Source organism: Nymphalis io, chromosome 24 (assembly GCF_905147045.1).
Source record: "Nymphalis io chromosome 24, ilAglIoxx1.1, whole genome shotgun sequence".
Lineage (NCBI taxonomy): Eukaryota > Metazoa > Arthropoda > Insecta > Lepidoptera > Nymphalidae > Nymphalis > Nymphalis io.
The window spans coordinates 6776573-6789357 of NC_065911.1; the positions used below are offsets into that span (position 1 = coordinate 6776573).

At 34.5% G+C, this 12785-nt stretch overlaps 1 protein-coding gene across 1 annotated transcript in view; it reads right to left on the reverse strand.

Annotated features, from left to right (window-relative positions):
- LOC126777822 (uncharacterized) overlaps window positions 1–12785 on the reverse strand; it is a 37782-nt gene that overhangs the window by 13165 nt on the left and 11832 nt on the right. The window contains exons 2-3 of the mRNA XM_050501002.1: window positions 566–1318; window positions 108–287 (exon numbers count right to left, since the gene is read on the reverse strand). Of these exons, the coding sequence (XP_050356959.1) occupies window positions 108–287; window positions 566–1318 (933 nt within the window). The remainder of the gene's footprint in view (window positions 1–107; window positions 288–565; window positions 1319–12785) is intronic.

Genomic DNA, 12785 nt, shown 5'->3' on the forward strand with positions numbered 1-12785 from the left:
TATCGTTTTTCCAAACACAACTCTTGAAAACAAATATGAAATAACACAAAAAAATATTTTACTAATAATTTATGGAAAGCAATATTTATATCATTTAAAATAATTACCATTCGGTTGATCACATGTCAAATTAACTATAATAGGCGGAGAGGGCGGCCTGACGTCCGTCAACACATAGAGAGACTCGGATTGCGGACCGAGACGTTCTATCAGATCCGATGACATCACACCATCCAAGGGGAAGTTGTAGAATGAACGCACCCAAATCTTATAGGGAGTGAACGGTTCTGTAATGACAAAATATATATTAAATACACCAATCAACCAACAACAAAGACAATTATCGAATAAAATTCAATTGAATTGTATTGCCATCTTTAAGATTTTATTTAACTGCTAAATGGAAAGCGAATCAGACCTTCTGAACAGACTTGTAATTAAATTGAACCAAAAACGATTCAATATAAGTTTGCCATTTTTGGAATTTGTTGATTCAATTTTAAACAATTTTTTTGATCGAATATTGACGATCAATTATTAATATAGTTTCGAAATTCAAACTTACTCAAGCTTCGCAATCTAAAACCAACAACTTTAATTTGTTGCACACCGGATGTGTTTAATAAAGTCAAATTTTTCGTCGCGTTCATACTATCCTGCATTCCCCAATCGCTTTTGAACACATTTCTTTTCTTTATATCATCCGACGTTGGTATTTCGGAGATCTTCGATAGATCACTGGACGCTTTCTTTATTGGAAAACCTTCTTCATAATAAAGCACATATGCTATGTGTGCTACTTTCTTTGGTACAACGGGTAGGGATTTTTTATCTACTCTTATTGGGAATTCAAATAAGTGATGTGTCTCCCTTCCATCAATATCTCTCTCTAAAGTAATCTTACTCTCGGTGACATTGTCCTGTCTTCTTTTTCTGTGTCTCCTAGATCTCGTATCCCTCCTTGTTCTATAGGAATCGTCAGTCAATATATAGGAATCTGAGAATTCGTCGTTATATTTCTGCTTGTCATTCTTATACAAATTATATGAGTATTCTGTATCTTTTAAGCTATCTTGTTTCACTGGTGCATCTATTATTAGACGATCGTCTCTAATACCGTCTGTGATCGGTTCGTCTGCTTGCGTTTCTTTCTTAGCAACCGTTAGGTCCGGTTCTAATTTTGTTGCATCTTTATCAATATTCGTATCTATAGTTTTTCGTAGTTGAACTGTCGTGTACGTGGCTGGCGGGGCCCATAATAAATGTATCTCGTCAGCTGTCACCCTGTCTGCAGTGAGGTTTTGCGGGGCGGACGGAACTAGAACAAAATGAAATACTTATAAAATACAATTTGACTGTGATTGATCCTATGTTTTTACTTCTACAATTTCTAACAAAATAGAACGCGAATTTATACTGTTTTTTTTTTATATTTTTGGTTAAGCATTTATTTTTTCTCTACATTGTACTCTTTTTAAAGATGTGCTCTCAATTAGAGTTTTAGTCATGTATTTATATGATATAAATTCTTATATATTATAAGATGTTTTTATTCGTATTATATGCGTTCACAAATCGACCATCAAATTGGATTAAATCTTTGTAAAACTATTCTTTTTACTTTCGACGAGGGTTCAATCATAGTGCCATTAACTAACACTAGGTGGCGTGCGAGTTATATCAGATGCTTTAGAAAAAATATCAAAGATTGTTTTACAAGCAGAACTAGTATGTAACGAACAGATACATTAGCAGTACTCGTATCGGAGATTTTATTGCAAAAATATATAATATACGTATTGTAATGCGATCCGCTCATTTGTTAGTAGTAAAAAAAAGAGACATTAGTAATCTCGTCGTAAACCTGGTATGGTAACTGCTCTATTAATTTACTAATATTTATACAAGCGGTTATCCATGTTCGGTCTATGGCAAATTTTATTTGAAACAGACAAACGGTTCGAATATAATTGAATTACAAACATATAAACTGTCACATTCTTATTTACTGTCTACTAGCAAAACCAAGCAGGTGTCCTGTCTTTGTTAATTTATAATTTTTCATGGAGATCAGGTGATCGCTATAGACTCTGAAGTTCTGCAGCACCATCTTAGAGGCGAGTTACAACAGAGTGTATAGTATCTTAGTAGGGCCGAGATGGCCCAGTGGTAAGAACGCGTGAATCTTAACCGAAGATCGTGGGTTCAAACCCGGGCAAGCACCACTGAATTTTCATTTGTTTAATTTGTTATTACAATAAATCTCGTGCTTTACGGTGAAGGAAAACATCGCTAGGAAACCAGCATGTGTCTAATCTCACTTGGAGCAGCTTGGTGGAATAAGCTACAAAACCTTCTCCTCAAAAAAGGAGAGAAGGCCTTTAGCCCAGTTGTGGGACATTCACAGGCTGTTACGAATATAGTATCTAGAACCTTCTCCATGGAAAAATACACGTGTCAACTTTCATGATAATCGGTAAAACGAAGTCGAAAATTCGAAATTTGAAATCGAAGAAAAAAAGTGGTGCGTATTTTTTCAAAGGAACTAACAATGATATAATTAATTAGTTGACCTCTAACGTCCTTACTTATAAACGTTGCTTATCGGCTGTTCAGTTTAACACTGATTTCGCTCTTTGTTTGTTCATTTAATATTAATTTTATTTTAGTTCCTTAAGGCAATAATAGATGGCGCTGTATGCCAGTTAAATCGCGCTGTCAAGTTATTTTTCTTAGACCTTATACTCGGTAGCGATTTGTATCGGTGTGAATAAAATTGAGGAGAATAAAGGAGTTTACATACAGTGGTGGTGTGTTCCTTACTTTTTGAGTTCCCAACATATTTGGTGCCGAAACCCGGGAATGAGGAGGAGGAGGAAGAAACAGAATCTGAAGATAGTGCAGTGAGTGACATAGTGTAATAGTAAGTGGTGCAAGTGATATTCTAAGGACAATAAACTGTAAGCACGAAATTGGACTTTAAAAAGTAATAGTTAATAATAGTTTAAGTTAAAAACAGTAAATTAGAAGTGATTTGATTTGGACTTAGAAAAATTTAAAGACTATTGTGGACTTACAAAATTTTTATCTATCTTGAACTTAGAATATTTCAGTGAATTTTAACTTTGCAAAATTATGAGTGAATATTAACTTAGAATATTTGAGACGTTGTTTGGACTTAGAAAAATTTGTGTGATATTAACTTAGAAAATTTGGAGTGACTATTAACTTAGAATATTTTGTACCTTTTTGGACTTTTTGGCAAATTTCTTGTGATTTTTAGCTTAGAAAATGTCAAGTGAATATTAACATAGAAAAATTAAGAGACTTTGGACGTAAACAATTTGTGTTTACTAGATTTTAAGTAAATGTTAAGGACTTGTAAAATTTTTATTAATATTGGACTTAAGAAAATTGCAGTGAATTGACAGCATTTATAGTCAACAGTATTGTAGCGAATATTTCTGAGACAAATAGTTTTTTTAATTGGATTGTTATTTTGTTATAAAAAATGGAGGCAATGTTATCGACACAGGAAGAATTTTACAATCCGTAATCCGTAACAGCCTGTGAATGTCCCACTGCTGGGCTAAAGGCCTCCTCTCCTCTTTTTGAGGAGAAGAAATTACAAACAACTGTTGAAATCAGAAGCTAATTTTAAGAAGTCGCCCAGAGACCGAATTAAGGAAGCATATTTAGAGACAAGATTAGAAAATGTAGAGCAACTATGGAATGACTTCAGACAAGGCCATAAGGAAATCGTAGCAAAAATTGATAAGGTGCAAAAGGAAAAGGAAAGCTATTTTACATCCGAGAAATATGATTTATTTTATGAAACTTATGTCAATTATAAAAGTATTCTAAAAGAAACACTTGCTTTAATTCTCGCTAAAAAGAAAACAGCTAGTGATGCAGAAAATAGCTCCGCGCCCACGAATCCAAACATTTACGAAGTTAAATTGCCCGAATTCAATTGCCAACGTTTACCGGCAAATACGATGAATGGCAAACTTTCTATGATATGTTTGTGTCTTTAATTCATAATAATAAAAGTTTGTCGGATGTGCAAAAACTTCACTATTTAAAAGGAAGTCTTTCTGGAGAGCCTGAAGCGTTGATTAGAAATTTTGCTACAACTGAGTTAAATTATACAGAAGCCTGGAAACAGTTAACAAAAAGATATGATAATAAAAGATACAATTGTAATGCGATTTTAAAAACCTTTTTCTCACAAAAATCCTTACATAATGAGTCACCGGCTGGCATTAAATCGTTGTTAGACACAACAAGTTCCTGCTTGAAGGGTCTTAGTAATTTAGGCGTCGACGTGAGTACGTGGGATATTATTGTAGTGTATTTTGTGGTTTCGAAGCTAGATGTGGAATCTCGTAAGCAATGGGAAAATTTACAAAGTCGTGCTACAGATGAACTACCATCATGGTTGAAACTTGTTGAATTTTTAGAGTCATGTTTCAGAAGTTTAGAAATGATTGAATCCGGAAAACAGAACCCTATATCACATGCTTCCAATACCGCACGACCTATACCAAGACCAAAATCATTTCATACCACGCTTCAAGACAATCATAAGCCGAAAGATCCTACTTGTACTTTATGCAAAGGAACACACTATATTTTTAACTGCAAGCAATTTGGTCAGCAGACGGTGACAGAGAGACAAAACTTTGTGCAGAAAACAGGTCTATGTTTTAATTGCTTATCGAATACTCATCCGGTTAGCCGATGTCGACAAGCGAAAAGCTGCCGTCGGTGTGGAAAAAGACATCACTCATTACTGCACTTTGAGAGGGAAGATTTACAAGGGAACACAAACTACGTAGAGAATAAGGAAGAGAAAGAGAAACAAATTTCACACACTCCTCTTGAAACAAAAGTTGTAGCGAATTTTGCGAAGGGAGATTTATATCGTTACAGCGTTTTACTTGCAACAGCGGTTGTTAAAGCTAATTCAAGAAACGGAAGTAAATATACTATACGAGCGTTACTTGATCAGGGCTTACAAGCCTCTTTTATCACAGAAACTGCAGTACAATTACTTGGGTTAAAACGAAAGCCAATTAATGGTTTGGTGTCAGGAATAGGGGATGGTCAGATGCGAATAAATTATGAGACTTCATTAGTAATAGAACCACATTATAATTCTGATCATCAAATTCATGTCAATGCGTACATATTGTCTACACTTGCGTCAGTACTACCAACAAGTAATTTTAATACACCAGATTGGTTAGAACACGAGAACCTTGCACTAGCCGATCCTGGATTTGGAACACCAAGCAAAATCGATATTTTGCTTGGAGCTGAGGTTTACAGCGAAGTGATATTAACTGGAATTATCAAAAATCCTCAAGGAAATCTCATAGCTCAGAATACAATCCTTGGCTGGATTTTGTCCGGAAGAGTGTCGCAAGATTTAGTCAGTGAGAGAGAGAAAGTTATAAGTATGCATGTTAATGTTAGAGAAGATGACCTATTGAAACAATTTTGGGAGATAGAAAATGAGCCGAATAGTCTGGAGAAAAGGTTAACTAAAACAGAAATTTACTGTGAAGAGTTTTATAACAGAACTACAGAGAGAAATAAGGATGGTAGATTTGTTGTGAGGTTACCGTTCACTGAAGAAGATCCAAAATGTCAATATGGCAAGTCAAGAGAAATTGCGTTAAGAAGACTCCTGTATTTAGAAAAGAGATTGTTGAAGAATGATTAGTTGTACAATGATTATAGGAAAGTCATGGAAGAGTATTTAGCCTTGAAGCATATGTCACGGGTAGATAGTGAAGATCTTAATAACCCAAACGCGGTCTATCTTCCTCATCATGCGGTTGTACGTGAAGATAAAGAGACAACGAAAGTTCGAGTTGTTTTTAATGCATCTTCGAAAGGAATCAACAATGTATCATTAAATGACGATCTTTTGATTGGACCAAAGCTGCAGCAAGATTTGAGACATATTCTGTTGAGATGGAGGAAGCATCGAATTCGCATAGTGGCTGATTTAGTTAAAATGTATAGGCAGGTAAGGGTACATGATGAAGACACAAATTTTCAGCGAATATTATGGAGAAATAGTCCTGATGAACTAGTCAAAGATTATAAATTATTAACTTTAACATTTGGCACAGCCTGTGCACCATATTTAGCGGTAAAGACTTTACAGCATTTAGCCGAAATAGAATCACTTAAGTATCCAGTTGCATCCATTATCACAAAAAGAGATTATTATATTGATGACCTAATGACCGGATGTGATAATTTAGAAGAAGCCATACAAATTTACAATGAGATGAATAGTTTAATGAATTCAGGAGGATTTGAGCTTCAAAAATGGAGCAGTAATTCGGACATTTTACTAAAATATATCGATCTAATCAGTACGTACCCATTAAAGCAGACAACATGGTAAAAGTATTAGGTATCTGTTGGAATCGGAACACTGACAATTTCGAATATACTAAAAATTTACCCGAGCCTAAGGTGTCTGTGACAAAACGTCAAGTTCTATCAGATATAGCGAGATTATATGACCCAATAGGATGGATTGCGCCAATAGTTATAACAGCCAAAATTTTTATTCAAAAATTATGGAAATCTAAATTAGGGTGGGATGAAGAATTGACAACAGATTTAACAACAGAGTGGTTACAGTTTCGAAAAGATTTAATTGACGTTAAAAATATCATAATTCCAAGATGGCTAAATTACTCTAACGACTGTAAAACAGAGTTACACGTTTTTTCTGATGCGTCACAGGTAGCTTATTCCGCGGCGGTTTACATTCGAATTATGAGTGAGTGAAATGTCTACGTAAAATTGATTTCAGCTAAAACAAAGGTCGCACCCATAGACAAAGAGTCATCAATCCCAGATTAGAGTTATGCGGTGCACTTCTTGCAACAAAATTATTGTATGAAGTGTCCATCGTAATGAACATACCCAATGATAATTTATTTGCCTGGACGGATTCAACTGTTGTTTTAGCGTGGCTAAAAGGTCCTGCATGTCGTTGGGCGACTTTTGTAAGTAATAGGGTGTCGGAAATATTGACAATGCTTGAGTACACTCAATGGGGGTACGTAAAATCGAACATGAACCCAGCCGATTGCGCATCGAGGGGGCTGAGATGTAGGGATTTACGTGATCATCCGCTTTGGTGGTCCGGTCCAGGCTGGTTATCAAAACCTATAATTGATATTGAAAAATTAATAGATATTGACACACAGGAAGAAGAAAAAGTAAGAAGTTTGACAGCGTATAATACACAGAGTGAGGAGGACTTTATTTGGGTTAAATTTTCTAATTTAGATAAAATGTTGAGAGTAATATCAATTTGTCGAAGATTTCTTAATTTGCTATTGCCAAAAAATGAACGGAGAAAATTACCAGGACACGTTACTATTGATGAAATAAATCAGACTTTACAGATATGCATTAAACAAGCTCAAAGTTTTGAATATCAACAAGAAATACAGCAGATACAATTACAGGGAGAAACATCTAAGAAGAGTGGTCTTTCCAACTTATACCCATTTTTAGATAAAAAATGGGATTATGAGGGTTGGAGGACGTTTAGAACAGGCTGATATACGCTATGACATGAAACATCCAGTGATTATTCCTGCTAAGAGTCACCTTAGTAGGTTATTAATCTGTGATGCACATGAGAAAACCATGCATGGCGGACCACAGCTTATGTTAAATTTCTTAAGGACACGGTATTGGATAGTAAGAGCAAAAGAGTTGGTAAAGAAACATTTCAGGAAATGTGTTATATGTCTTAGGTACTCAAAAGCATCTAATCAGCTCATGGGTCAACTTCCAGGAGTGAGGCTAAAGCCTAGTAAACCATTCAAATCCGCTGGAGTTGATTATGCTGGTCCCATAAATATAAGATTTTCTCCTGGACGAGGTGCTAAGTCATATAAAGCATACATATGTTTATTTATTTGCATGGTTACTCGGGCCATTCATTTAGAAGTGGTTACGGATATGAGTGCAAAGGCATTTATTGCTGCTTTTCGACGCTTTGTCTCGAGACGTGGTCACTGTCAAGATCTTTACAGTGACAACGGTACAAATTTTGTTGGAGCCGAGAAACAACTAAATGAAATGTTCCACAACGCACGTTCTGAGTTACCGAGTGAGATATCACGTTTGCTGACCTTCGAGAATACAAGGTGGCACTTTATTCCACCTCATGCTCCAAATTTCGGAGGCCTCTGGGAGGCAGGTGTAAGGTCTGTCAAAACGCATTTACGTAAAGTTATTGGTGATAGCACACTGACTTACGAAGAATTATCTACAGTACTGACACAGGTGGAGGCTTGTCTAAACTCGCGTCCTTTATCCGTACTTTGCGACGACATTAATGACCTACTCCCACTGACACCAGGTCATTTCTTAATAGGAGAACCCATTCTTAATGTAACTGATGTTGATTATTCTGATAAAAAATGTACTGGTCTGGAAAGATGGCATTTAACTCAAAAAATGGTTAACGATTTTTGGAAAAGGTGGTCGAAAGAATATTTGTTAACTTTAGCTAATAGATATAAGTGGAATAAGAAAAACCCAGAGCCTAACATCAATGATGTAGTAGTGTTAAGAGACGATTTTTTGCCACCCTCTAAATGGCTCTTAGGAAAAATTGTTAAAAAACATCCTGGCCGTGATGATATCACAAGAGTCTTTACCGTAAAATGTAAAAATGGATATATTAAACGTCCACTTCATAAAGTTAGTGTTTTAACAAAATAAATATGATATAGTCACGGTGGGCGGTTATAATTTCCAATGTATTCAATATTTGTTTATGTTACTATAGTTTTATTTTCTTTGCGTTTTATTTTCATTAGATTTTTTTTGAGTTGTATTTTTTTTCTTAACTTTACTTTTGTTGTGTGTGTAAAGCCATACTGTAATTAAAATGAGTTAAATGAATGTCTTAATTTTTTGAGTCATATCTTCTATGTACTAGCTGTTTGGTTGATTGTGTTAGATTTTAGTTAAGTTTGCTACTTATTACACCTTCCGAGTATGTTATTTTTTTATTGTATGTGTATTGTAACTTGAAGGACAAGTCCTTGGTGGGCGGAATGTTTGTTCATTTAATATTTATTTTATTTTAGTTCCTTAAGGCAATAATAGATGGCGCTGTATGCCAGTTAAATCGCGCTGTCAAGTTATTTTTCTTAGACCTTATACTCGGTAGCGATTTGTATCGTGTGAATAAAATTGAGGAGAATAAAGGAGTTTACATACAGTGGTGGTGTGTTCCTTACTTTTTGAGTTCCCAAACACTCTTTCTGTCATTAATGATTTTACATACGAAAGAAGAAGACACAGAATTCTTCAACTAATCACTCTTTAAACCACGTTTATAAGTAAGGCTGTAAATGTTTTCCATACATTACATTCCGTTATAACGTATAAAACCGGATGATATGAACACTTACATACACACATATGTACTTGTGGTATTATTGAGAGATGTGTAGACACAAAACTGGCTATACTTGACCTAGCCTAATATCGCCTATAGACAATGTCAACTAGACGACTTGCATCCTATCTAGAGCTCTTTACTTCGGACTTGTGTCAGCATTTTAGTAGTGACTTATTCTACTGCGGTGTTTAGCGAATCCACTTAACACGACTGAGTTATTGAGAATATATAAATGAGCTATATTTTACAACTTAGTAATTTAATTAGTTGAAAGAATGTCTTGCCGGTTCTTCTAGTTAGAATCTCCATTCCGAACCGGTGGTATATTTAATATAACTCTGTAAAATGATTCAAAAGCTCTTGTAAAAGCCTACTTTCATAAAGTATATTTTGATTAAGGTCAAGTACGAGGCAGAATTTAGTGAAGATTTAATGCTTTTTGCCGCGATGGCCCAGTGGTTAGACCGCGTGAATCTTAACCGATGATCGCGGGTTCAAACCCAGGCAAACACCACTGAATTTTCACGTGCTTAATTTGTGTTTATAATTCATCTCGTGTTTGACGGTGAAGGTTTCACAGAAATTCTGCCACATGTATATTCCACCAACCCGCATTTGAGCAGCGTGGTGGAATAAGTTCTAAATCTTCTCCTCAAAAAAGGAGAGGAGGCATTAGACCAGCAGTAGGACATTCACAGGCTGTAACTTACTTCATTAATGACTTTTGCGATTATGCCTTTAGGTATACATTATATTTTTTCACTAACCTAAGTGTCAAATCACAATAAATAGTACAAATCACAATAATAGTAGTACTAGGAAAGATAACATAAAAACAAAGGAACTGAAATTGCATAAATAATATAGGTAGTTCAAGACTAACTTATACGAGAACTAATAAAATACTAAACGCCTTAGTTACAAACTTTACATAGCGGTTATTTAGTTTTAGTTACATACGTATTCTTCTCTTTCCGTGACCATTGATTTGACATTCGAAAGAAGAAGACGGATTATTAAACAGCATATGTGTATATGTAAAGCCGTAACTATCTGAAAGATCGTTTAATAACTCGCAAGAAGGTAGACACAGGAAGACACGAGAGCAGACAAAGAAAGACGCGAACACACCTAAAGACAGCAATTAAAACATAATTGCAAGCGTGTTTTATTTCATTCGCTATGCGCATCTACAATGTTCTTCAACCATTATATATGTGTAGTTTTTTTTTTTTAAATAACGGTTAAAGAATATTTATTTGCATAAAAGCCAATCTTATCTATTGCTTACATTAACTTAACAAATATTGATTCCGATCGTTCGCTGATGCGATTATTACTCAGTTATAAAAAGATATACTTTAACTTTAATTGCGCATTTGTTGGAAACGAAATTTAAAAAAAAATATATCATCAAAAGATTGTCTAAATTAAGAAGACAAAAGTGTATATAAATCACATTACAAATTTCACATTTAAACGAGCGATATTTTTTTATTTTTTTGTATTATGTTAAAACGATTTTATAACGTTAGGCCTAGTTAAACACTGATGTCTCTTTCAGTCATTATTGGTTTGACATTCGAAAGAAGAAGACAGCATTGTTTGACTAATCACCCGCTAACAACGTTTATAAGCAGGTATTAGATTAAATACGTGAAATTTTATAGCATCATAAGCTTAATGGCCGTCTTGCGTTGCTTCTTTAAGTTCGTAACGTATTAGCCGATACAACTTAAATAAATATTTTCCCTGTTCAAATGTACTTATGTATTTACTGGTGGTAGGGCTTTGTGCAAGCTCGTCTGGGTAGGTACCACCCACTCATCAGATATTCTACCGCAAAACAGCAATACTTGATATTGTTGTGTTCCGGTTTGAAGGGTGAGTGAGCCAGTGTAATTACAGGCACAAGGGACATAAAATCTTAGTTCCCAAGGTTGGTGGCGCATTGGATATGTAAGCGATGGTTGACATTTCTTACAATGCTAATGTCTAAGAGCGTTGGTGACCACTTACCATCAGGTGGCCCATATGCTCGTCCGCCTTCCTATTCTATAAAAAAAAAAAAAAAATGTATACCAATTTTCATGGCTATTGATGAACGGTATAGAAGTTTATGTGTTACAAAGTAAAATATATACCTATATATATTTTAATAAATTGTTTAAAGGCAGACCGGCAAGGCCCTATAATAAGTGCCCATACATTGGCTTCGTAAGCAATATTAGCCAACATTACATCGCCAATGCGCCATCAGCCTTGGGAAATAAGATGTTAAGTCCCTTGTGCCTGTAATTAAACTAATGAGCCAATGCTTTGTAAGTAAAATATATGGATAAAATAAAAAAATCTTACCATTAATATATATATATACATAAACGTCTACATAGATATTGCAATTATGGCTTACTGATTACAAATTAATTCAAAGTATTTTTATTCAAATAGACTTTTAAAAATTCTTTTGATTCGTCAAGCGCTCGAAACAACCGACACGAAATATCATATTTAATCTCAAAATATAATTTATACAATACAAAGGAAAATACGATATAAAATTAAGTCATACTAATTATAACAATTGATTTTAATTAAAAATTATATAAACGAAATTGTCTGTCTGTATACTCAAATACATAAACTCAAAACTTAAAAATTGCATTCCAATATTTAAAATACATAGCTATTTTCGGTGTTAATTGAAGGGAAACAAGACAAATTTGTGTGGCAAAAGGCCGCATGGTAAGGCCCATTTGACAAAAAAAAACATAAACAAAACGAATTGTTTCTTGATTATTGTATACGGATATTAATACATAAGCAAGCAATGTAACTTTAACCTCAATAAGCCTTTGTCGGAAAATAATGAAGCTTTTATTTTTTATTACTAGTTTTCACCCGCGTGTTAGGGGAAGGGGGTCAAGTATTAGGTTTAAAAAAGATAGTCAATATCCTACCTTGGGATTCAAGCTTGCTTCATACGAAATTTCATCAAAATCAGTTCAGTGGTATAGCCGTGACGTCGTAACACACAGACAGAGTTATTTACACATTTATAATATTAGTATAGATGGAATAGATTAATAGAATGACCTCAAACATTACGATTTTTTTTTATTTGTAAATAGGACCTAAGAATAAATTTTTACGTCTATCTTGTCTGTAATTAGAAAGAATTGATAGTTAAGAGACGAATAATTAATGTGTGGGTGGTAGCTAGTAAAACGAACCACATCGTCTATGTTATTAAATTACTGACTACCTGACTACGCATACCCCGCTTTGACTTCAAAGTAATTTTACAGTATTTCCTGAC